The 25,819-nt window shown below is 50.6% G+C and overlaps 1 protein-coding gene across 1 annotated transcript; it reads left to right on the top strand.

Annotated features, from left to right (window-relative positions):
* The first annotated feature begins 1,165 nt into the window (after positions 1 to 1,165).
* Positions 1,166 to 25,819, top strand: CD276 (CD276 molecule). Its single transcript, XM_029065934.1, has 7 exons — positions 1,166 to 1,175; positions 2,039 to 2,395; positions 3,469 to 3,765; positions 11,121 to 11,255; positions 15,366 to 15,407; positions 19,798 to 19,833; positions 23,827 to 25,819. The coding sequence occupies exons 1-7, from the start codon at positions 1,166 to 1,168 to the stop codon at positions 23,847 to 23,849; spliced, it is 900 nt and encodes a 299-aa protein (XP_028921767.1). The 3' UTR covers positions 23,850 to 25,819.

The following is a 25,819-nucleotide window of genomic DNA, read 5'->3' as shown; positions in this document are numbered from 1 at the left end:
TAGAGAAGTCTGGGGGAGGACCGGGTTTGGGAGGGAAGATGAGGAGCTCAGTCTCGCTCATGTTGAGTTTTAGGTGGCAGGCAGACATCCAGGTGGAGACGTCCTGGAGGCGGGAGGAGATGCGAGCCTGAAGGGAGGGGGAGAGGACGGGGCGGAGATGTAGATCTGTGTGTCATCTACGTAGAGATGGTAGTCAAAGCCATGAGAGCGAATGAGTTCACCAAGGGAGTGAGTGTAAATGGAGAACAGAAGAGGGCCAAGAACTGACCCTTGAGGAACTCCAACAGTTAAAGGATGGGAGGGGGAGGAGGCTCCAGCGAAGGAGACCGAGAATGACTGGCCAGAGAGGTAAGAGGAGAACCAGGAGAGGACAGAGTCCGTGAAGCCAAGGTGAGATAAGGTATGGAGGAGGAGGGGATGGTCGACAGTGTCAAAGGCAGCAGAGAGGTCAAGGAGGATTAGAATGGAGTAGGAGCCATTGGATTTGGCAAGAAGGAGGTCATGGGTGACCTTAGAGAGAGCAGTCTCGGGAGAGTGGAGGGGACGGAAGCCAGATCGGAGGGGGTCTAGGAGAGAATGGGAGTTAAGGAATTCTAGGCATCGATTGTAGACGACTCGTTCTAGGATTTTGGAAAGGAAGGGTAGTAGGGAGATAGGGCGATAACTGGAGGGGGAAGTGGGGTCAAGAGCGGGTTCACGACTGTGGTCTATCCACTAGATCATGCTGCTTCTCAATGGGAATTGGTTTCCCTCAATCCTGAGTCTAAGCTCCCTGTCCCACTCCAGAGCTCTTCAGTTAATCAGGTTAGATACAATCCATGTCCCACATGGGGCTCACAGTCTCAATCCCCATTTTATAGATAAGGTAACTGAGGCAGAGAGAAATTAAGTGACTTTCTCAGGGTCTCATAGCAGACAAGTGGTAGAGCCAGGATTAGAACCCAGGTCCTCTGACACCCATATTTGGGCTTTATTCACTAGGCCACACTGCTTCCTGTTGACCAGGACCTCTAGGAAGTGGAGGGTATGGGGCATCACCTGGTTGAAGAGCTGACCCCTTTGGTCTTTGGGTGCCCACTTGTTCCGCTGGTGACCAAAGAAGCCCATCCCCAGTCAAAGAAAACCTGACAGATTTGCCCGTGCCCAGAGTTTGCAGGAGGGGAACATGCTTTTTGGTGAGGGCTGTCACAGGCAAACCCTTTGGTTCCCCGAAATATCCCCCGCTTTTCTCTGCCTCTGGAATTGTACATTCCAAGCACTTAGTACAGTACTCTGCACATAATAAGCGCTCAATAAATACTATTGAATGAATGAATGCCTCAGAGTCAGTGCTGTCGACTCTGGCCCTCTCTACCCTCCTTGAATCACCCCTCTTCCTGCCAGTCCATCGTTTCCTGGAGCTTATCAAACAAACAAAACAATGTCAAACTTCTGTAGTAAATTCTTTTATTCTGAGGGTCAGCAAGGGGGCTTTTAGGGAAAAGGTGGAAAAGCAGAGGATTCTTGTAAAAAACTAAAGATGGCTGCTATGCAAGCACAGTATCGTGGGGGCACTTAGGATATTGCACACTCGCAGCAGCCACATTGATGAGAGCTCTGGCGTGGGAGCTCTCTTGAATGTTCCAAGCGGTGGCCCTCCTGAGAGGGTCAGAAAGCAGGTGGCACCCCTGCGTCATATTCCTCTGACGTGACTGGTCACTGGCCTTGCCATCTGCTTCTTGGAAGAACTGGTGGGAATTTGGAGGAGGTGAAGATGGCACCTTGGTGGTGGGGAGGAGGGAGGCTGTTGACATTCTGGGTGAAGTGAGGAAAGGTTGCCAGTCTGGAGACGGAGGACCCAGAGTAGGGGTCAGTCAGAAAATGGACATGTGGAGAGGGGAGGGGGCAGGCTGGGAAGAGAGTAGTCAGCCCAGCTGGTGGGAGTTCTGAAAACTAAAGGCAGAAGCTTGTGTTGACATCAAAGGTCAGAGGGCTGGAGGCTTGTTGTGGAGGGTGTCTGGGGGCTTATCCAAGGGCCTCACGGTGACTTCCCCCACAGGCACAGGTGCTGTGGAGATCCAGGTCCCTGATGATCCCGTGGTGGCGCTGGTGGGCAGAGATGCCACCCTAAGTTGCTCCTTCAGCCCCACGCCCAACTTTAGCCTGGCCGACCTCAGCCTGATCTGGCAGCTGACGGACACAAAGCGGCTGGTGCATAGCTTTGCCCATGGGCAGGACCAGCTGGCTGACCAGGGTGGAGGCTTTGCCAACCGCACCTCCCTCTTCTATGACCAGTTACTCGTGGGCAACGTCTCCCTGCTGCTGCGGCGGGTGCAGATCGCTGACGAGGGCAGCTTCACCTGCTTCGTGCGTGTGCGGGACTACAGCAGCGCAGCCGTGACTCTGCAGGTGGCAGGTGAGAGCGAGGTGGGGTGAGATCTTGGGTCCTCAGCCCCTCTTTCTCCATCAAGTCCTCGGGAAGGGATTAGGGTTACGGCAAACCAGCCCTGGAGATTTGCCTCCTCCTCCCTCTCTTCTTGCCTCCTTCCCTCTTCTGTTATTCTCATCTCCTTTTTTTCTTCTTCCCTCTTTCCCTCTTCTCTGCTCACCTCACTTCTCCCCCTCCTCCCATTTCCACTCCTCACCTCCTTTCTTCTTCCCCTCCTTCCCTCTTCCACTCTGCTCACTTCCCTCCCTCTTCTACTCCTCTTGCCTCCTTCTCTCTTCCACTCTGCTCACCTCCTTTGTTCTCCCACATTGCTCTCCTTTCTTCTTTTCACTCCAAGTATTATACTCTCCCGGGTACTTAGTAGACTAATCTGCAAAGTAAGCTCTAAGTAAATGCCATTGATTGATTGATTGATTTCCACTCTGCTCACCACCTTTCCTTTTCTCCCACTCTGTACTCCTCCTTTCTTCTTTTCCCATTCTGCTCTCCCCCTTTTGTTTTTTTCCATTATGCTCTTCTTCCTTCACCCCTTCCCCACTCTTTACCTATTTTCTAATCTCTTCCCTCTCTCCTTCTCTCCCATTTTGCTCCCTTCTTTCTTTTTTCCTCTCTTCTCCCCTCTTCCTTTTGTTCTCTTCCTGCTTTTTTTCCTCTCACTCTTTGTCCTGCACCTTCTCCTAGTCTTTTCCTTCTTCCTTTCCCTGCCCTGACTTCTCTCCCCCCCACCCTTCCCTATTTTATCTTCTTTTAGAGGGTCCTCTAAACTGGAGAGCTTCTGGAAACCCCACCCCTTACTCCTGTTACCAGTAGCCACTCACTCATCCATGATCAGTACCAAGTTTGTTCAGCAGAGTGGTGGAAAGCACTACTGTTGGGGAAAGGGTGGGTTGTCAAAACTGGGAGGGGAGAGGGGTGCTGGGAAATTTTGCATTTTGGGGGAAGTGGATACTACTGTTCCCTGGGCCTGACTGTGCCCTATCTGTGCCTCTCTCCTCATTCAGGGATCTTTGATTTCTCTCTCCCTTCCTCCCTCCCTCCAGCTCCATACTCCAAACCCAACATGAACCTGGAGCCCAACAAGAATCTGAAACCTGGAGACCCAGTAATGGTCACCTGCTCCAGCTACCAGGGCTACCCGGAGGCCGTGGTCACTTGGCGGGACGGCCAAGGCCGCAACTTGACGGACAACGTGACCACTTCCCAGATGGCCAATGAGGAGGGCCTGTTTGACGTGCACAGCGTGCTGACGGTGGTGCTGGAGGCCAATGGCACCTACAGCTGCCTGGTGACCAACCCCGTGCTGCAGCAGGACGCCCACGGCTCTGTCACCATCACAGGTCGGCCTGCAGGATGGGCGAGCCCAGGCCAGCCCGGTTCCACAATCACAACTCCTCTAGGCCCAGCCCTATCCCTCTGTATCTGGAGGGTGGGGGTGGTGGGCTGGGGCTGGAGTAGGCCTTTCTAGCCCCTTCCCACTCTCCATCCTCACTGTCTTTTTCCCCTTCACCCCTCAGACCCTCCTTCTTCCCCTACGCCAGTTAGACCAGGCATGCTCATGTGGGCATCAGGGACCTCAAACCCTTCCGTTGTCCCTCCATATTCTCTGTTCTCTTCTCAACATGAAATCCTTGCCCATTGGAGCCATCCATGAGTCATCCGTTCCATCCTCCCGTGTCTGAGCAGGGAGGTATCTAAATAGCCCCGGGGGTGACTCTGGACCCCGTGGGTAAAGACCTGCTCACAGGGCATTAGAATCAGTTTCACCCACCTGTCAGCTCCAGTGTCTCGTGGTACTTGGCTCCCAGGGCCTGGAAGCAAACCTAGGTGCTACCAGCCCTGACACCAGGTGTTAGTGTGCTCGCTGAGACCTCAGAAGGGGCAGTCCCTGCCCCTGCTTCTGCCTCTGCCTCTGCCCCTGCCCACTGAGGTGCTGGCTAATGTCAGGAGGAGATGTGTAAGGGCACAGGGGAGGCTGGGGCAGGGAGGAGTTCAAGTCACCACTCCTGCCAGTGCCCCATCACCACCTCTGCCAGTGCCCCAGTCGTAGCCCCTTCCAGGGCCCCTGACACTGTCCCCACCAGATCTCCAGTCACCATCCCTGCCAGCTTTCCAGTTACTGCAACTTCCAGCGCCCCAGACACCACTCCTGCCAACTCCCCAGTCATTGCCCCTGTCGGCCCCCCAGTCACCACCTCTGCCACTCCCCAATCACTGCATCAGACAGCTCCCTAGTCACTGCCCCTTCCAACTCCCGGTCACCACTCTTTCAAGTGTCCCAGGCATTGGCCTCGCCAGCTCCCCAGATGCCACCTCTGCCAAAGCTCCATTCACCGCCCCTGCCAGCAACCCAGTCACCATCCCTGCCAGATCCTAAGACACCACCGGCTCCTATTTATGGCCCCTGCCAGCTCCTGAGACACCATTCCTGCCAGAGCGTCAGTCACTGCCCCTGCCAGCTTTCCAGTCACTTCCCCTGCCAGGGTCCCAGATGCTGTCCTGCCAACATCCCAGACACCACCCCTCCCACTCCCCAGTCACCACCTCAGCCAGCTCCCCAAACACCACCCCTGCCAGAGCCCAGGTACTGCCTCCTCTAGCGCCCCAAACACCATTCCTGCCAGCGCCCCAGATGCTGCTCCACACAACCCCTCATGGCTGAACACAATTCTCTGCTCCAGTTAAAGCGGTGCAGGAAGGACTTTCCCCAGGTCTGGGTATTTTTCTGGAGTTTGGGTGCCAGGGTGAGATTTTTTCCAGCTCAGGATTTTTTAGTGGTTTAAATGGCTGTGTACTCTGGGCTGGCAGAGAAGGAGGTTTTCCTCTGGCGTTTCTCCGGGCTTGGGAGAAACTTGGGGCTTGGGGCCTTCCCAGGTAATGTGCCGGTCTCAGTCCGAGGCCCGGACTGTGGCCCGTCCTAGCTCCTGCCCAGTGGCCAGAGTGAGACTCAGCAGTGCCGGGCAAAGCTGGGAATGGAGAGCAGCCAGTGGCTACTACATGGACTTGGGAGTCAGGAGGATCTTGGTTCTAATTCTGGCTCCGCCACTTGTCTGCTGTGTGACCTTGGGCAAGCCACGTAATTTCTCTGTGCCCATATGGGCTATGGACTGTTACCGACTTGATTATCTTGTATCTACCTCAGTGTGTAGTACAGTGCCTGGAACAAGGTAAGTCCTAGCAAATGCCATAAAAAAATAAACAAACCAAAACAATAATAACAAAAAAACCTAAGCCCCAGGGGAGGGAGAGGAGTCTTTGAGTTGGGTGAAGTAGTTCAGGCAGCGGGTGTGCCAGCCTGGGGATTTGGTTGCAGGGGTCCATCATTTTGGAGACTGGCCGGGGTCAGCCTCATGTGACCAGACAGTGTTCATGTCCATCCGAGGTGAGGCAGCGACAGCAGGTTAGGGAGCTGAAATTCCAGAAGTTTTCCAGGGTTTCTTATGGGATTGGGCCCTTGGAGGGAGCAGAATCTGGAGACCACTGGGCAGCTCCATCTGGGTCTTTACAATCCAAGTGGCTGAGCTGCCTTTCTCAGCCCTGTCTCTCCGGGGTAAAAATCAGGCTTGGAGATGCCCCCAGGGAGGTGCTGTGAAGGGTGGGGGTGAAGAACACTTGATGATGTTGATGGTATTTGGTAAGTGCTTACTATGTACCAAGCACTGTTCCAAGCACTGGGGTAGATTCAAGGTAATCAGGTTGTCCCACATGGGGCTTATAGTCTTAATCCTCATTTTACAGATGAGGCAACTGAGGCACAGAGAAGTTAGAGCTTGTCCAAGGTCATACAGCAGACAAGTGGCGGTGCCGGGATTAGAACACACATCCTCTGACTCCCAAGCCCGTGCTCTTCCCTCTAAGCCACGCTGCTTACCCAGAACTCTTTCACCCAGCGGATGCAGGGGAAGACTGGCAAGCAGTAGGTGATGAGCATGCCCAGGGTGTCATGTGATGGGCCTCTTCTTGGTCAGTCGCTGGTATTTACTGAGTGCCCCTGGTTACCAAGAATTGTACTAAGTGCTTGGGAGAGTGGACCAGAATCTTCTGGATCAATCAATGGTATTTATTGAGTGCCCCTGTTTAACAAGCACTCTACTAAGCATTTGGGATCTGAGGCTACCAGTGCAGCGCTTGTCCTGGCCCCTGCTGTCCGTAGGCCAGATTGGGGGGTCACACCAGAGCCATGGCTCTGTAACCCAAGCAGTTGTGCATCCTAGCTTGCAGTCTTTTGGGGAGCTGGGAAATGTTGGGTGGTGGGTGGGGGCCAGAAGGCTTCCCAGATCTGTCCCAATATAGGAGTTCTGAACTCAGCATTTGGTTCCTCCTCCTGCAGAATTCCTCTCTCTGTTTCAGTCTGCAGTCCCAGGCTGAAGTTGGGTTTGGGCCCCTGTCAGGAAACTATAAGAAACAAGGCCAGTGTTCTTCAAAGTCCTCCCAAAATCACATCCAGTAATAATGGTGTTTATTAAAAACTCAGGTTAGGGAACCAACTCAGTTATAGTGTACTCTTCCAAGCACTTAGTACTGTGCTCTGTTCACAGTAAGTGCTCAATAAATTGATTGACTTAATGTGTGCAGAGCACTGTACTGAACACTGGGGCAGAGTATAAAGGTGGGAATTTTACACTTGGACTCTGTCCCTCGAGGAGCTCATGAGATATTCCATCCCTTCCAAAACATCTTCCCTCACTAAGACCTCATTTCACCTACTTGTTTTCCTACCTGCATTGCGTATGAACTTGGATATGTATGCCTTAAACAGAGAAGCAGCATGGCTCAGTGGAAAGAGCACGGGCTTGGGAGTCAGAGGTCATGGGTTCGAATCCTGGCTCTGTCACTTGTCAGCTGTGTGACTGTGGGCAAGTCACTTAACTTCTCTGTGCCTCAGTTACCTCATCTGTAAAATGGGATTAAGACTGTGAGCCTCACAAGAGACAACCTGATTACCCTGTATCTACCCCAGCGCTTAGAACAGTGCTCTGCATATAGTAAGTGCTTAACAAATACCAACATTATTAAACACTTGATAATCACCCCACCCTCAGCCCCACAGTACTTATGTGCATACATTCCATCATTTCCCTGCTCTGTAATTTATTTTAATGTCTGTCTCCCCCTCTAGATTGGAAGTTCCTTGTGGGCACGGACTGTGTCTACCAACACTTTCCTATTATTGTCATCATCATCGTTATTACTATTGTTATTGCATTTTGTTAAACATTTAGCCAGGCACTGTTCTGGGGTAGACCCAAGTTAAATCAGGTTAGACAAAGTCCTTGTCCCACATGGAGCTCACAGTTTAAGTAGAAGGGAGAACAGGTATTGAATTCCCATTTTCCAGATGCAGAAACTGAGACACAGAGAAGTTAGGTGATGTGGCCAAGGTCACATAGCAGACAAGTGGCAGCCCTGAGATTAGAAGTCAGGTCCTCTGACTCTCAGGGCTGTATTCTTTCCACTAGGTCATGTTTCTCCTCCAATTTCTTGGTAAGCCACAACACATTGCTTCATTAGACATATTCCATTCCAAAAACCCAACCACACTGAGAAGTGATCTTTAATTGATCTTCCAAAACATGGTGTTTCCCTTAAAAAAATGGGTGGGTGGGGAGAAGAGGGAAAAGGGAGGCAATTCAGAATTAGAGATGGAATCATATTACAGAATTCCTATCACAAATCCATGGGTTTTGCTTGAGACAGGAATTAAGAGCCCAAATCAAAGTGAGAATTTTGTGTTTGGCAAATAACACCTTCTGCTCACTTTAGAGTTCTTGATTTCTTCCCATCCTTCTGCCAGGGACTGTACTAAGTGCTGAGATAGATAACAAGCAAGTTGGGTTGGACATAGTCCCTGACCCATATGGGACTCACAGTCTTAATCTCCATTTTGCAGATGAGGTAACCAAGTCCCAGAGATGTGAAGTAACTTTCCCTAGGTCCCACAGCAGTCAAGTGGTGGAGCCAGGACTAGAACCCAGGTCCTTCTGACTCCCATGCTCATGCTCCATCCACTAGGCCATGCTGCTTATACAGCACTGTGCAAACAGTAAACATTCAATAAATGCCATAGCTTGAAAGATCGATCCTCGGGCACAGGAGGTTACTGAGGACCACTCCCTTCTCCTGGAAACACTCTACATACTGTTGGTGGGTTGATTGATTGATTAAAGACAGCCTAGCTGTCCTGGAGCTGAGCTTTATGAGAAATGACCCTTGGTGGAAATGCCCATGGGTATTGACATTACAGCTGTTTCTATGTGTTTTTGAAGTATTTCCTGGCTGGTGTAGACACTATTTGCAAAGGGATTTCTGAATGACTTTCGTGTAGGGTTTGGAGTTGAATACTTTGATGTTAGAGGAGTAAAGGATGTGGGCTGAGTTGTAGTGGAAGAGGAGCAAGTAGAGAAGCAGCGTGGCTTAGTGGAAAGAGCACAGGCTGGGGAGTCAAACGTTGTGGGTTCTAATTCTGGCTCTGCCACTTGTCAGCTGTGTGACTTTGGGCAAGTCACTTAACTTCTCTGTGCCTCAGTTACCTCCTCTGGAAAATGGGGATTAAGACTGTGAGCCCCACCTGGGACAACCTGATGACCTTGTATCACCCCAACATTTAGAACCATGCTTGGCACATAATAAGCACTTAACAAATTCCATCATTATTTATTAGTTGGGGAGAGAGCTTTAAATCATCAATCAGTGGTATTTTTTGAGCACTTACTGTGTGCAGAGCACCACAGTAAGTGCTTAGGAGTGTGCAGTATAACAGAGTTGGTAGACATGTTCCCTACCAGCATGCTTATAGTTTTGAGTCTAGAGCTTTAAAGTTGATGACATTTTAAGAGTTTCTGCTTAAAGCGGAGATTGATGGGCAACCACTGGAGGTTTATAAGAAGTGGGGACAAGGTGCACAGAAAGTTTTCTCCACTTCATCTGTGGCCCAGAGAGGTTAAGCAACTTGCTTGAGGTCTCTCAGCAAATCTGTGTTTGGATTCAGAACTTGGAGCCGCCTAGCTCTGGCCAGCAGGTCTCCGGGCTCCTGCTTCCAGGCTCCTCCTCTTTCTCCTCTTGGATGCTTCATTGAAAACTGCTTTCCCCCCATCCCCCTCCCTCTGAAATCTGGGGCACTTCCCCAATGAGACCGTCCCTAAACTAGGCAACGGCTGATGGATTGCTGCTTTCCAGCACCTAAGTGGTGGCTAATGGTCTGAAAAGACTAAGTGAAAGAAATATATTAACCTTGTAACTGCAAACTCAAGCTGATGGACTGATGCAGCGATGCAGCCCCTCTCAGCCCCGCTGCAGTCTGTGGGTACAGGTGAGGTGCTTGAGGCAGCAGGGACTGGCTCAAGCTCCCTTGGCTGGATAACCATCCAAACTAAGTGTGGGGAAGAGGCTGAAGGGAAAACTATCTGGAATCCTGGAGGAGTTTGTGGCAGAGAGGTGGTCAGGAGCTGTTCAGGCATTGGGAATTGTTTCCCATTGCTGGGATGACCCAGGATGAGGCTCAGAGTCACTGGGTGAGGTGTGGACTGTACAGCCACAGCCACTGGACTGGAAGAGTGTTGGTCCCTGTCCTGGACCCTCCATAGTACTTCCAATATCAAACAGCCAAGCCGGTGGGCAGGGGAGAGTGCCGTGAGGTCTGGGAAGCTAGGAAAGGTGTCCCAACAGCTCCAGGTCTGAAATAGCCTGGGAGCTCAGAGTGGGATACTGTTGACCTGGAAAGAGAAGAAGCGTGGCCTGGCGGCTGGGAGTTAGAAGGACCTGGGTTCTAATTCCCACTCTGCCATTTGCCCACCATGTGACCTTAGGCAAGTCACCTAACTTCTCTGTGCCTCAGTTACCTCATCTGTAAAATGGGGATTAATTCTATGAGCCACATGTGGGACTTGGACTGTGTCCACCCCAATTAGCTTGTATCTACTCCAGTGCTTAGTACTATGCCTGGCATATAATAAGCCCTTAAATATCATAAAAAGGGGTTCTAGGCCTCCCTCAGGCCAACTTGCCAACCTGCTGTGGGAGAGCCGGGCATGAGTCAGATTCGGTTTTAATGGCCAGGTCCAGTTCTGTCCCTCAGAACCAATCTCCAGTGTGATTCATGAACTGCAGGGTCAGCCAACATATTCTCTCTGTCCCTGGCAGAGGCACCTAGCTGAGCAGGCCTCGTTCTCTCCCTCCTTCCTTCTCCTTCCTGCTCCTTGCCTTCCCATCCTCTCCACCCTGCATGTACGGGGGGAGAATTCCTCCCCCTGACCTGGTGTAGGCAGTAGAGAGTGGTCCCCAGCTCACCAAACCTCTCCACACAGCCATCCATGTCTACAGGAGTCCTGGAGCCCTCTCTGCCTATTCAAGGACAATTAGGACCAGGTGAATGACATTCCCAGCAGCTGGAAGTCCTGAGAGACACCCCAAGTGTGTTTAATGGCTTGGAAAAGGTTATCAAGTTAGGGAAGGGGATATTCACCTTCCACACACACTCACATACACCCCACCTGCCCAGCCTTCTTGTTTCCACTCCTTCCTGAGAGCAGTGAAAAAGTAAGCAGTGCACGCCAAGGGCCATCATGAGTGGGGTAGTGTGCTTGCTATGTGGTCTTTCCATCTGTTGTTGGGATGCTGACCATCCACTGGATCCACTCTATCCTCCCAGGCAGTCACTACACAGTGCTGACGGTCTCCTCTCTGTTTCCTGTGGCAGGTCAGCACCTGACATTCCCTCCTGAGGCCTTGTGGGTGACTGTGGGCCTCTCCATCTGCATCCTGGGGCTGCTGGTGGCCCTGGCCTATGTGTGCCGGAAGAAGATTAAGCAGAGCTGTGAGGAAGAGAATGCACGTAAGCTTGAGGCAGAGAATCTGAGTGTGCTTCGGTGTGTGTGTATGTGGCTTTGCACTCATTTGTGCCTGTGGAGAGGGCAGGGGGCCTTTTCTAGGGCCGTAGGGATTGTCAGTTTGGGTCTCATTCCAAACAGCAATCCAGGGAGAAGTGAGTGGGGAATGAAGTTGCTCTTTGCCGAAGTGGAGAAACTAAGAGTGGACAAAGGGCAGATCTTTCATTAACTATCCTGTCTCTGCTTCTCCCTCTCTCTTTCCCATCTCTTCTCTTCATCTTGTCTCTCCAAATCTCTCTCTCTCTCCATCTCTTCTCACTCTCCACCTCTTCTCTCTTTCCATCTCTTCTCACTCCCTCTTCTGTCTCTCCATAATAATAATGTTGGTATTTGTTAAGTGCTTACTATGTGCAGAGCACTGTTCTAAGCACTGGGGGAGATACAGGGTAATCGGGTTGTCCCATGTGAGGCTCACAGTTAATCCCCATTTTACAGATGAGGTAACTGAGGCACAGAGAAGTGAAGTGACTTGCCCACAGTCACACTGACAAGTGGCAGAGCTGGGAGTCGAACCCATGACCCCTGACTCCGAAGCCCAGGCACTTTCCACTGAGCCACGCTCCATCTCTTCTTTCTCTCTTGTTGAATGTTGGTTGCCCATGTGTCCATTCATCTATCAAACTTGCTCCCAGTTTTTCTGCCTGTTCCTCTCCCCTTTGTGTCCTTACTGCCCCATCTGCCTGGCTCTCCTCTGCCAGGTAAATTTATTCTTCTCCCTCTGGGTGTGTGGCACAGCGATGGGTGCTCTAGCAAGACAGCCCTGGGATGGAACTTCATCCCAAGGAGGCCAGGACCACTCCTCATCCCCCCCACCCTATTGTTTTTTGCCCATCAGTCAGTGCCAGTCCACTCTCTACTTGGTGTCTCTGCATGACTCCTTCCCTGCCAACTCAGCTGCTTCCTTCCTCTTACTGGCCCCGGAGCCTGAAGATTGGCTTGCCTTTTAAATGGCCATTTATGGATTGCAGGGTGCAGGGGTGGGTTTTGAGATGCCATATTTGGATGTCAGGGACCTGAGTGACTCAAAGACCCCAGGGGATGCTTAGATTTTGTTCATTTGCTAACTGAGGAAGTGGGCTGGGATGGAGCACTGTGGTGGAGGGAGAGAGAGAAAAAGCCAAGGGGACGAGGTCCTCCCGAGTGACAGGTTGCAGGCTGGATCCCTGGGGGCTGCTGCCTGCTAAGACACCACCAGCATCTGCCTCCGTGGAAATGTCAAACTTACTGACACGAGGAAATCGCGGGAGTCCCAGCTGCTTGTGGTCTCCTTTCGCTCTCCTGTTCTTTCATCCTTGACAGTGTGGGCTATTTTAGGCTGAAAATATAAATTGATGGCCTGCCAATGCTGCATTGAAAATGTATGTTACAGTCCTGGGGTTTGAACATGAAGCGTTCCTCCTCTTTAGTCCTTTCCTGCTCCTGGCTCCCAAGTGGGACCCGAAGGCTCTGCAAAGGTTCTTTAGCTCTGCTGCCCCGTCCCTGTCACCTCTCTTCACCCAGGCCTCGCCCGGGGTGGCACATCCTGTGGTCACATTGCTGCCGGCTGGCATGATGACACTAGCCAGGGGAAGGAACCGGGGCCAGGGACCGGGGCTGGCCCACTTGGTAAGATAAAGGGCTGACGTTGACTTCCTGTCACTGTCTCCGGGATCCCACACCCAGCACGGAGTTGAGCCAGTTCTCAGTAGGACACCTGGATCCTTGGTACTAAAAACATCAGCGGGTTCCTGCAGGCTGTGGGTGGGGGTCGGTTTTAGTCTCCCAAAATCCAGAAGGGCTTGGCTCCTTTTGCTCAGAAGCTATTTAGGAATTGTGAAGTAAAAACAACACCAGGCATTGCCAATTACATATATGCGTGCACAACAAGGAACATTCTGGGTAAATGACAGGGTGGTTGGAATGGTGCGTCTGCACACACACCCTTAGGTGAATCTCACCACCACTGGCATCTTCTTGGAGCACAAAGGACAACTGTATATTGTCTTCTGAAACCTGGGTGAGATGGGGAAGGGCAGAGGGATTTCCTGAAGGTTGAGATGGAAAATCAGGATTTAAATCTGTTTCCTATGCTTCCCGGCTAGCCCCAGCCAGGACAGATTGACATTTTGAGTCAGACTGAAGGAGGCTTGCATTGAGTAGCTCTTCAATCAGCAGGCAGCAGCAGCAATTTTCATTCATTCATTCTATCACTTTTATTGCACATTTACTGTGTGCAGAACAATGTACTAAGTGCTTGGGAAAGTTCAATATAACAATAAACATTCCCGGCCCACAACGAGCTTACAGATTTTCTTCCCTGTAGGAAAGCCAAGGGTCCACCTGGGACTGGGTGGGAAGTCCAGGCAGGTGTTCAATAAAGGTCAACAGTCACAGCAGAAGATCAGACACCTACATCAGAGAAATCACTATACAAAACCCTGTGCAACACTTACAGCTCTGATCTTTGGGACTGACATCATTGAGGACTCTCCCCTTCTTCTCCTCCCCAGCCCTGTGAAGGTCAGAGAGGGAAGTTCACAGTTCCAGAATCTTTTTTATAGAAAAAAGCCTCATCAGCAGTATTTGCTGAATCCCCACAGGGTAGAAAACACTCTGGGGTGCTGAGGACAGATGTAGAGGAAGGACAAGATCCAGTCTGGTCAGTGGAGCCGTCATTAGGTGATGTCTGTCTTTCTGGTCCTGCTGAACCAGGGGACTTTAAGCCGGATCCCCTGCCGGTCTCTAAAGTCTTGGTGCTGCAGGACCAGAGCTAAGGCTGTGTCATTCCAGGCCAGGATGCCCTCAGTGTCCCCGAGATTCTCCAGTTAGGGCCTTGTAGTGTTGGGGGAGCCTGGCATGGTACCAGGTCCCTGAGGGGCCTGCCCAGTTATTCCTTTCCTTGAGGTTCTTACAGCCTATTGGGAAGACCCCGCCAGGTCCAAACGACCAGGGCCGAGTGGGAGTACTGTTTTTAAGTGAAGCCTGGGCCTCTTCTCATCCTCCTCGGACCTGGGCCACCCCCAGGTCCTGTGGTCCTGGGACTCCCTTTGGGCCAGTTGGGCAGGGACTGGAATGGGAAGATGGGGGACTTTCAGCCCATGAAGAGCACTGCCTGGGGAGGATATTTTCCTGTGAGGAGGAGACTTCATCAAATTGGCATAGGGAAGCCTCGGACAGCAAGGCCTCCAGACTAACCGGCCTTGGCGGAGTGGTTACTGCCCCCGAATCCATCCCTCCTTCGGGCCACCTGTCCTGCCTCTGCCAAGCTGGAGGTCAAGGCTGGGATGGTTCTGCCTTGTTAAGCTGACAGCAAGGTGCATCGTCCGAGTGAGGGCAGCAGATGGGAGCTCAGCTATTAATAGGGAAGCTGGTGGGAGCAGAGGGTGCATGTAGCAACCGGGGGGCCAGGCTGTGTAGAAGGCTAGCGATCTGTTGGCGTGGTGCGGGCAGCCCAGGGTGGGGAAGGGTAGCAGCTGGGGAGGCCGACTGCTTAGTACGTTTCCCCACGCTTGGTAGCCTTCCCCGAGGTGGATTGCACCATTCAGCCTTTTCTCAAAGAGCCATTCTGGGTTTGGGCCAGCAGAGGGTACTGCAGGGCAGGACTTAAAAACTCCGGGCCCCTTTGGATTGAGGCCGATCTAGGGCTGGAGGAGGGGGTGAAGGCTTGGGAGAAGGGAATTAAAAATAGTCCCTTGTTTTTCTATAGTTACCATTCCTTCAAAGAGTTTACCCGCATGCTCTCTCATTTGTTCTTCTAAGCCACATGTGAAGCGGGATGCGGAGGTGGGGAGGTGGGGAGGAGAGGGAGCGGAGAACCAAGGGTGGGGTTATTATTCAACCCATTTTACAGATGGAGAAACTGAGGACTGAGGCAGGGAAGCAGTTTGCTCAAATCACCTGGCTACCAGATGCAGAACCAGGACTAGAGTTTGGGGTTTGGCCCTCAGACCATGTAAAATCTGATTCATCCGGGACCTGACGGGAAAGATGTGTGAGTCTAAAAGGACCTCACCCCAAGGCATTAGCTTGGGTTTTTGACTTCCAGAGACTTATCTTCCTGTGACTTTCCTTACCAGGAGCAGAGGACCAAGATGAAGAAGGGGAGGAACCCAAGACAGGTGGGTTTGCTTTCCAGTCTGCCTTACTTGCAAGGAAGAACATGGTAGATCCGTGGGGGGATGAGTGTCCAGTTCCGAGGGGGCAATTACTCCAGGAGATAGTTGTGGAATTTGTCTCCAAATCTAGTGAAGCAGCATGGCCTAGTGGAAAGAGCATTGGCGTGGGACTCAGAGGCCCTGAGTTCCAATTCCGACTGCCACTTTTTTTTCCTTCCTTCATTCATTCCTTCAGTCTTATGTATTGAGCACTTACTGTGTGCAAAACACTGTACTAAGCACTTGGGAAAGTACAATATAACAACAAGCAGACACATTCCCCACCCACTACAAGCTCACAGTCTAGTTAAGTCACTTAACTTCTCAGTGCCCTGGTTTCTTCAATTGTAAAATGGGGATTCAATACCTGTTATCCCTCCTACATAGAGTGTGACCCCCATGAGGGACAGGAACTGTGTCCAGCCTGATTTACTTGTATCTACACCAGTGTTTAGGACAGTGCTAGCACATATAAGCACTTAGATACCATCATAATATTATTATCTTACACAGACTGCACCTCAGGGAGGGTATTTTGCCATCGGTGGTGTCTTCTTCAAATTCATTCATTCATTCATTCATTCAATAGTATTTATTGAGCGCTTACTATGTGCAGAGCACTGTACTAAGCGCTTGGGATGAACAAGTCGGCAACAGATAGAGACAGTCCCTGCCGTTTGATGGGCTTACAGTCTAATCGGGGGAGACGGACAGACAAGAACAATGGCACTAAACAGCGTCAAGGGGAAGAACATCTTGTAAAAACAATGGCAACTAAATAGAATCAAGGCGATGTACAATTCATTAACAAAATAAATAGGGTAACGAAAATATATACAGTTGAGCGGACGGGTACAGTGCTGTGGGGATGGGAAGGGAGAGGTGGAGGAGCAGAGGGAAAAGGGGAAAATGAGGCTTTAGCTGCAGAGAGGTAAAGGGGGGATGGCAGAGGGAGTAGAGGGGGAAGAGGAGCTCAGTCTGGGAAGGCCTCTTGGAGGAGGTGATTTTTAAGTAAGGTTTTGAAGAGGGAAAGAGAATCAGTTTGGCGGAGGTGAGGAGGGAGGGCGTTCCAGGACCGCGGGAGGACGTGACCCAGGGGTCGACGGCGGGATAGGCGAGACCGAGGGACGGCGAGGAGGTGGGCGGCAGAGGAGCGGAGCGTGCGGGGTGGGCGGTAGAAAGAGAGAAGGGAGGAGAGGTAGGAAGGGGCAAGGTGATGGAGAGCCTTGAAGCCTAGAGTGAGGAGTTTTTGTTTGGAGCGGAGGTCGATAGGCAACCACTGGAGTTGTTTAAGAAGGGGAGTGACATGCCCAGATCGTTTCTGCAGGAAGATGAGCCGGGCAGCGGAGTGAAGAATAGACCGGAGCGGGGCGAGAGAGGAGGAAGGGAGGTCAGAGAGAAGGCTGACACAGTAGTCTAGCCGGGATATAACGAGAGCCCGTAATAGTAAGGTAGCCGTTTGGGTGGAGAGGAAAGGGCGGATCTTGGCGATATTGTAGAGGTGAAACCGGCATGTCTTGGTAAGGGATAGGTAAATTCAAAGGACAATTATATGTACATGTATATGTGTGTGTGTTTAAGGCCTACCCACCTGATCACTGTAACTTTCTCCCAGCCCCCTGTAGTCCCATACCCCATTTTGGGAGTGTGTTGCCCGATTGTGGAGATGTGGGAGTTGATTTGAAGGATCCCATGTCCAAGGCTTGCTGCAGCTAAGCCCAGGAACTTCCTCTATGACCCAGTTTGTATTCTCCATCATCTGGGTGCTCCAGCCTTTGCCAGCCACTGAAGAGGGGTTAAGGCCAGTGAAGAGGGGTTAAGGCCCCAGCCCCATCCTGGGGTGTCTGAATCTTGGCACAAGCTGGCAAAGAGCTCTTCTCGGAGAAACCCAATCCAAGGCATCGCACATCCTTGCAGAGGGTGGGAAGTGTCACTGTTTCCCTCCCTTCCCTGCTTTCGGCTTGACCTTGGACAGGCTGAGTCCCTCCGAACAAGCCAATGAAAACCTGACTAGCTGTCAGCACCCTCCTCCTCAACACACATCCCAAACAAGCAGGCCCTGTGATAAATTGTGTTATCTTTTAATAAAAGTCAGTAGCAGCACTCTACTATAATCAAATGCGTTAATTATCCACCAGGCGATTTCCTTTTATCAGCTCCCTGCCCCCAGTGGCCTGATGCTGAACAAATTGGCTGCCTGCTAATCTCTGTTCAGAGCAGGTGAACAGACTCCCATCCCCTGGCTCCAGTTTCCTTCCCTACACTCTCCTCCCCGGCCCCCACCAACTCAGCTCTCCATCTACTGTAGGGGCTCGGAGCCTCTAGTGTCCTGATTGGAATTGCTTGGGAAGAAGAACAAGGCAGGCCGCAAAGTAGAACAGTCCAAACACCACCATTACTGCCCTTGCCACCCGCCACCCCCTGAAGAAAACGGAGAAGATTGATTTCAATGAGCTGCTGTAAATTACACCAATTAATTTCCCCAGCCCGTTAGTGCCAAGATGTGGCTGAAAAGGCAACAACATACACTGGGGAATCGTTCTCATTTTTCATGTTGTCAAGACAGATGTTGTCAGAGGAGGGGGCGGGGGGTGTGGATGTCTACAGTTTGGACGTTTGAACAGGGCCAATTGGGGACTGAGGTAGGTCGGGGATACGCAACACAAGCTCAGCAGATTAACCAGGTTTCAATTACCGAGGGTTATAAGTCACAGGGAGAACCCCGGATAATTGAAATCCACCCATAATCCTGAAAATTTAACCATAGCCACAGTTACATCTATTGCTCTCACCATCTTGCGGGCCAGAGCTGATGACAAGGAGACACTTGGGCAGGTGGGAGCTAGATGTCACTGGTTGTCCCCTGCCCAGTGTGGATGGGGGTGCTCAAGAACTGGGCACGGGGAGAAGGAGAAACCAAGGGCCTCCCACTGGATAATTGAGGTTTGACTGTAGGCTTACTCTCCCTTGATTTGCCGAGGGTCCCTAGATTCCAGCCACAGGTTCCAGGTTGTGGTGTTATGGTTTGAGTAAGCCAGGTGTACGAGATCCCAATGGGATCCCGTTTTAATACTGTGGGTCAGTCTCTTTTATTTTAGCTAAAAGTCCATCGTTTTGCTCTATTGCGGCATCTGGTGCTTAAAGGAACCAACGGGAGGCTGTGCCCTGGAGTTGCTTTTTCAGTAGCAGAAAAGGGTGGCTTCGGGCTATCCACAGTCCCCTGCCAGCCCCCCACTGTCCAGCAGTGCATGCTGTGAGATGATCGGCTGGGGCTAGGGGCAGTCTCTGGAACAGAATCTGAGAATCTTCCTTTGCAGTAGTCTGCTCTGCTCTAGCTCTAGCTTCAAACTAGTCTCTATGTGTACACACACACACACACCCCACCCCACCCCACCCCCCCTTCCTTGCCCCCCTACCCAAGATGTGCCTTTCAACCCTACCCAATTTTTTTCTGTTGGCTCCTGCTTGTTCAAATGATTGAGCTAGGATATAATACTAGTACTAATAATAACAACAATATTTCTGATATTTGTTACTATACTATAAGCCACTTACTATAAGCCAAACACTATGCTAAGTGCTGGGGTAGATACAGTACAATCTAGACACAGCCCCTGTCCCACGTAGGGCTCACAATCTATGACATGGGGGAGGACAGGAATTTAATTCCCATTTATAATTGAGGAAACTAAGACCCAGATAAGTTAAGTGATCTGCCTAAGGTCACTCAGATGAGAAGTAGCAGACCTGGGGTGAGAACCCTAGTTTCCTGACTCCTGAAATTGGTCCTGCTTGTATCCTTCTCCTCGGGCTTTCCCATTCTCCCAGAATCTCCCCTGACCCCGTAACTACCCTTTCCAGCTCACTGCCTCCTCACACAGTTTGGATTTTTCTCCTCAAGTCTAGATTTGCTGGTGGAGAGATTTGATATTTGATATTCACCCCACAGCACTTAAAGTACATACCTATTCATTATATATTATAAATTATTTATAGTAATATCTGTCTCCCCCTCTAGACTGTAAGCTTGTTGAGGGCCGGGAGCATATCTACCAACTCTGTTGTATTGTGTTTTCCCAACTTTGGTCTGCATACAGTAATTTCTCAATAAACACCATGGCTGATTAATTGAGATTGCTGTCCTTTTTGCTGTAGCTGTTTCCAATCTCAAAGTTTTGAGGCTCAGAGACCTCATTTCCATCAGTTAATCAGTCAGTAGTATTTATTTAGCACTTACTGTGTGCCAAGCTCTTAACTAGGCAGTCCGGAGAGAACAATAGAATGGGTTGCCCATAAGGTTTTCTTCAGATCTTTGCCCCACTCATGTTGTGTTCTCTTTCCTTTTCTTTTGCAGCCCTTCAGCCTCTGAAAAGCACCGACAACAAAGAAGGTAAAGGCAGTGGAGTCTTGGTAGGACTGGCATGGGGTGGGGTGGCCACGACAGTCACAGCTCTGATTGGTCAATCAATGGTATTTATTAAGTGCTTACTGTGTGCAGAGCATGTACTGAGTGCTTGGGAAAGTATAATACATAGGAATAGGTAGAGATGATCCTGAGTTCTGGAGTGGCTGGGAGTGCCTGGACTGGTGGCTGAAGGGGCAAAGACCTCTAGAATGAACTTTTTCCCTCTCGAGGTCTCCCTGCCCAGCCTGGGGGAGTGCAAGAATTATTTAGAGACAAAGCTGTGCTGCAACTGCTATTGATGATAACATACAGTGTGTGCTCCAGCACAGTTACCAATATGATTCTATTTTATAATAATAATAATTAAGGTATTAAGTGCTTACTATGTGCCAAACACTTTTCTAAGTGCTGGGGTAGATACAAGGTAATCCGGTTGTCCCACATGGGGCTCACAGTCTCAATCCCCATTTTACCTATTAAGTAACTGAGGCACAGAGACATTAAGTGACTTGCCCAAGGTCACAAAGCAGACACGTGACAGACCCGGGATTAGAACCCACGACCTCTGGCTCCCAAACTTGTGCTCTTGCCACTAGGCCATGCTGCTGCTTTATCCATGGTCACTGAGATTTTCCACTTCTTGAAGGCCAGAAGCCCTTCTTGTTTGTTGGTAAGGCTGTGGCGAAGGTATTGCCTTGTTGGGGGCTCAGCCTCTGGTGTGGAGACCAACATCCCCCCCGTTCCAGAGCTCCACCTAGGACTGAAGCCCTCCAAGCTGCTGCCCTTGCCCTTGCTTGCCCTCCTTCTTGTGATCCTCTGCCATCCGTGCCTCTGCCTGGACAACAAGGCCACCATAGAGAGCTCAGGAGCAACACAGGAAGTGATAAGAGGCAATGATGAGGCAGGCCATGCTCCCCCAACCTCCTTGACCTCCAACATTGTTTCCCTTAATCTCCTGCTTCCCACAGGAGTGTTCTGTCTTGGTAGCGGCATTCTAGACAGCCATTTACCAGACTCACATAAGGTAGCTTTGCCAGCAGGGGCCAGGATCTTGACCTAGTTGCTACCAGTGTGCCCCAGGAGTCCCAGAACACCCTTGGGAATGCATCTAAGCACCCCTGGGCAGGGAACTTGTTTCCCCTCCCATCCGCAGTCCCACAGATTGGACAGTTCTGCAGAGGGGATCAACCAGGCTGGACAGTAGCAGGGATAAACTTGATGTTCCAGACATACAAAAATCGCCTCCCAGCTCCAGAGGGCCTGATCCAAAACACCTTTCAAATGCCAGAATTCAGTTTAGTAATTACAGTAATTATGGAATTTGTTAACTACTTTGTGCCAAACACTCTGTTAAGTGCTGGGATAGATGCAAAATAATCATGTCAGATACACTGTCTTTGTCCCACATTGGGCTGACCCTGTAGGAGGAAGGGAGAGCAGGAATCTTGGAATCTGTTCCCCATTGAATAGTGAGGAAACTGAGGCCCAGAGAGGCTGAGTGACTTGACCAAAGTCACTCAGCGTGCCAGAGCTGAGCTGGGACTAAAGCCGAGGTTTGCTGCTTCCTGGTCCCACTCACTTTCCACTAGATGATGTAGTATTTCCAAGAGTTTGGGAGGGGCCTCAAAAAGCCAGAAAAAATGCCATCATCCAAGCTGACCTTCCCCTCCCCACCTACCCACAGGCTGCAGTCAACTGCCCAGAAGGCCATGCTGGAGGAGTTGGGCTTGGCCTGCTGAACTCAGAATGGCACTTATGCAGCCTCTTGGGATTCTGGTGAAAGGAACATTTGATGGAAAGAGTCCACGATTCTTTAGAGAGGACAAAGCCAAAAAAAATGAAAACATTGAAATGGGTGCTTCCCCTTCCCAGAGCAGGGGCTGTGACATTTAAAGGGACCATTTTTTTTAAAAATGGCATTTTTTTCAGTGTTTATTTTGTGGCCGGCACTGGGGGTAGATACAAGCTAATCAGTTTGTACCCAATTCATGTGCCACATGGAGCTTGCAGTCTTAATCCTCATTTTACAGATAAGGTAACAGAGGCACACAGAAGTTAAGTGATTCGCCCAAGGTCAAACAGCAGATGGGTGACAGAGCTGAGATTAGAACCCAAGTCCTCTGACACCCAGGCCTGTGCTCTATCCACTAGGCTATACTGCTTCTATTCTATTTCAGTGTTGGCCTTGTTGAAGGCATTTTTTGGAAGAAAAAGTCAGGATTTGGTTTGGCTTGATCCTGAGAGCTTTGATGCCTTTTGGGCTCAGGCTGGGGAGGTCCTGGATCAGAATTAGTGGAAATGATATCCTGGAAAAAAACCAAAGAACACTTCAATCTGGAGTTCTGGCATTATGGCCTTGAGTGGCAGAACCTCTCAAAGCCAGTCAAGCTCCATCCTCCTAATAGCACTATAATAATGATAGCGATACTTACTAAGGACTTCATTCATTCAATCCTATTTATTGAGTGCTTACTGTGTGTGGAGCACTGTGCTAAGCACTTGGGAGAGTATACACACACACAATAATAGACATATTCCCTGCCCCCAGTGAGTCAAGCACTGTGCTAAGTGACAGGTTAAATGTAGACAGCCTCTGTTCCAGATGGGTGCACAGTCTCAGAGGGAGGGAGAATAAGTATCTTATCTCCATTTTACAGTTCAGGAAACAGGGGCACAGAGAAGTTTAGTGACTTGCAGGTCCCATAGCAGACAAGTGGTGGATCTGGAATTAGAACAGGGTTTCCTGACTCCCAGCGCTGAGGTCTTTCCACTAGTCGAGTAGTCGTAGTAGTAAATAGCAGCAAGAGCAGAAACAACTGCAGCAGCATTTATTGAGCATCTACTTATTTTTTATGGTATTTGTTAAGCACTCACTATGTGCCAAGCACCGTACTAAGTGCTGGGGTTGGGCACGGTCCATGACCCAAGTGGGACTCACAGTCTTAATCCCCACTTTACAGATGAGGTAACTGAAGCATGGAGAAGTTAAGTGACCTATCCAAGGTCACTCAGAGGACAAATGACAGAGCTGGAATTAGAACTCGGACCCTCTGTCTCCCAAGCCCATGCTCATCCTATTGGACCACAATGCTTCCCTTAGGCCAAACTACTTTCCATGCTGCTTCCTATCTACTTGGTGCAGTGCACAGTACTAGGTACTTGGGAAATATAGAATAATGAAGTGGCACATTCCTCCCCCCACAAGGAGTTTTCACTTTGACAGGGGAGACAAACATAAAAATACTTACAACTAGAAAACACAGATTTTGTGCCAGTTTCAGTGGAGGGTTTCAGCCAGGGAAATAAAATCAAGGCCCAGAACTGCATCTTAACTCCCCTTTTAATTAGCGTTTAGTTAGCTGCATCATTATCATTATTTACTGTGCCTTGGCTTTCAAAGAATTTCATTTGTATTTGGATACCCTGCATAGTGCTTTCTTGGGGAGTGAGTTTTTGAAACAGTTTCATTAATTGAAGTTTTCCCTTCTGTGATCTGAGCTGGGTTTATCCCCAAATACCCTAAATCATTCATATGACAGGCTTATCATCATCATTGTTTTCATTAATTAATGTGCATCGAGTACCCACAGTGCTGGGATGTCTCTTTGCACAACAGACATCCACAGCCTACTGTCCTCCCTCTGAACCACCCCCAAACTCCCGGTTTCCTCCCATAACCCCTGTCCTCGGTTTTCTGGCTTCTCCCTAGCCAACAAGGTGGATTTCATCCTAATTTCTGGGATCTCATTTCTGCCATTCGGTGGATTGTGCCTCCTTCTGCACCAACCCTTTTCTCTGGGGAGAAACCTGAGCGGGAAGAGACTGGCTGAACTGGGATTAGAACTCACAACCCCCTAATGTTTAACTGTTAAGGTCTTGAGCCAGCCTTTCTCTGCTCCATCACACCCATGGATCTCATCTTAACTGTGTCTTCTTTTTTCTTTTCCCCTCCCCACCCCTACCCCCATCCCTGTGCAGATGATGGACAAGAAATTGAGTGACAGAAGGAGTCATGCTACAGTGAGAGACTACCTCCCATGAAGCCGTGGACAACGATCCCACTGCCCCACTCCTGGCCTTACCTGCCTTCCCCTTCCCATGGAGATTGAGGTCCCCCGGGGAAGCATTTAACCCTGGTGGCTATGACCCCTTCCCTTCAAAAATGGAAACTGCTGGGTCAGCATTTCATGGTAGTTTAGGAAATTCTGCCCCTGTTAACAAATGAGCACACGTGTGTGTGCGTGCACACCACTCTCTCTCTCTCTCTTTCTCTCTCACTCGCTCACTCTCCCCTCCCTGGTATTTTTCCAGCAAGAGGAATGGAGTAGTGTGTCAAATGGAGGGTAGTGTCCCTCTCCTCTTGGGAAATATGTGCTGGCTGCATCATTCCCCTGAGACCAGGGTGGGAGACATGATGAGATTATGGAGGGGCTGGGTCCCTTTGAAGTATGAGAGGAGGAGAGAAAGGAGCATAGGCATCCCTCAAGAAGGAATCAGGGTCTCTTACCCTTAGATCCTCAACACTCTCCTCCTCCCCGACATAAACCTCTGGTTGTTACCGGGAGGGATACCGAGGCTTTGTAGGATCTCCTAGGCTGTAATCCCCTGCAGGCTGTGTCCAAGACCATCACAGAGGAGAACTTCCCTTCCCTAGTCCCCTCCTCTTGCCTTCCTGAAATGCTTCTCCACTAGCCCTGTTTCCTGCATCAACACCTCCACTACTCTGCCCTTGCTGCCTCTGGTCCCATCTGTGCTAGAGGATGCCCTTGTCCACAGGAACCCCAATTCATCCGGAAGTCACCCCTCCTAACTAACTCTCTCCCTGGGGTGCTCCTGGTAGCTGGCCCCATTGGCCCTGGAGATCTGGCAGGGAGCAACCCCAGAAACAAGCCTCAGGAGAGGAGGGTCTGGCAGGGGTGCCCCAAGTGTTCACCCATAAGGCCCCAGCACCAAGGGAGTCCAGACATTCTGTTGGCCTTTGAATCTGCAGAACGGGCCATTCTGTTTGGGGGAGCTAACTAAGCATTACTATGTTCCAAGCACTGTATTACACAGGGGAGTACCGAACCACTCTAGCCAGCAGTTCTGATGATTTTTATTTTGTCCATTTGGATCCTCAAATGCAGTTAATTTGGTGATATCTAAGAGGGAGAACCTTCCATCCTCCTCCCCACCATGCCTAGCAACACTGGATATTTCACAGTGAGCCGGTGTTTTGGGGCAGGCTCCTGCAGTCTGCAGGGTGGAAAGCCCCTTGATAGACTCCCATTCTGAGTTCCTTGAGTCCTTAGTGCCTGGAAAAGCATCTTTGGAGGAGGGTGGGCGAATGGACTGACCCTCTGTTCTGTGCCAACTCGAGCCAGTCACTTTCCTGCTCACACCACCACAGGACTAGCCCTCTGAGACGTACCAGCCTTTCATGGAGAGATGGAAGCCAGCAAAGGCCAGATCTGGGGCTGACAGAGCTGAATACCCCTACAACCAGCCTCCAGCTGGCCCCTTCAAGAGAGTAGGTGTGGGTGCAGGGGCAGGGCTGGGGCCCGGCGAGCTGGTGCCACCCCAGAGGGTGCTCTGTGGAGAGACATTCCCCCTGCCCGCTTCACCCAGGCATCCAAGCTCACAGGATGGTGCTTCTTCAGCTGAGATGTAGCCCAAGCAGTCTCTTGGGTAAGAGTGAGTGGCAGATGATTGAAAGGAATCCCCAAGGGAAAGGCACTGTTGTGGAAGTGACTCTTCACTGTGAGTCTCCCCCTCCCCCTCCATCTTCTGGGCTGGGAATCCCAGAGGGCTCCGTTCAGCAGGGCCTCCCCACTCTCCAGCTGAAGCCTGCCCCTCCTTGGCCAGGGCTGGGGGCATCCCGGGACCATGAGGTTAGAACTGATTTTTTTTTCTAATTTAAATGGAACCCGGGAGTTTTGTGCCTTGAAGACATGTTTTAGGGAAAATAAATGCTTGATTCATTTTTGAGAAA

The sequence above is a fragment of the Ornithorhynchus anatinus genome, chromosome 5, assembly GCF_004115215.2.
Source record: "Ornithorhynchus anatinus isolate Pmale09 chromosome 5, mOrnAna1.pri.v4, whole genome shotgun sequence".
In the NCBI taxonomy this organism is placed as follows: Eukaryota; Metazoa; Chordata; class Mammalia; order Monotremata; family Ornithorhynchidae; genus Ornithorhynchus; species Ornithorhynchus anatinus.
The sequence above is the reverse complement of the archived record's forward strand: the minus strand, read 5'-3'. Positions and strand labels throughout refer to the sequence as shown.

Coding starts and splice junctions, on each gene's coding strand:
- CD276 (XM_029065934.1), top strand. Junction 2,396..3,468: donor CGTGACTCTGCAGGTGGCAG/GTGAGAGCGAGG, acceptor CCCTCCCTCCAG/CTCCATACTCCAAACCCAAC. Junction 11,256..15,365: donor CTGTGAGGAAGAGAATGCAC/GTAAGCTTGAGG, acceptor TTTCCTTACCAG/GAGCAGAGGACCAAGATGAA.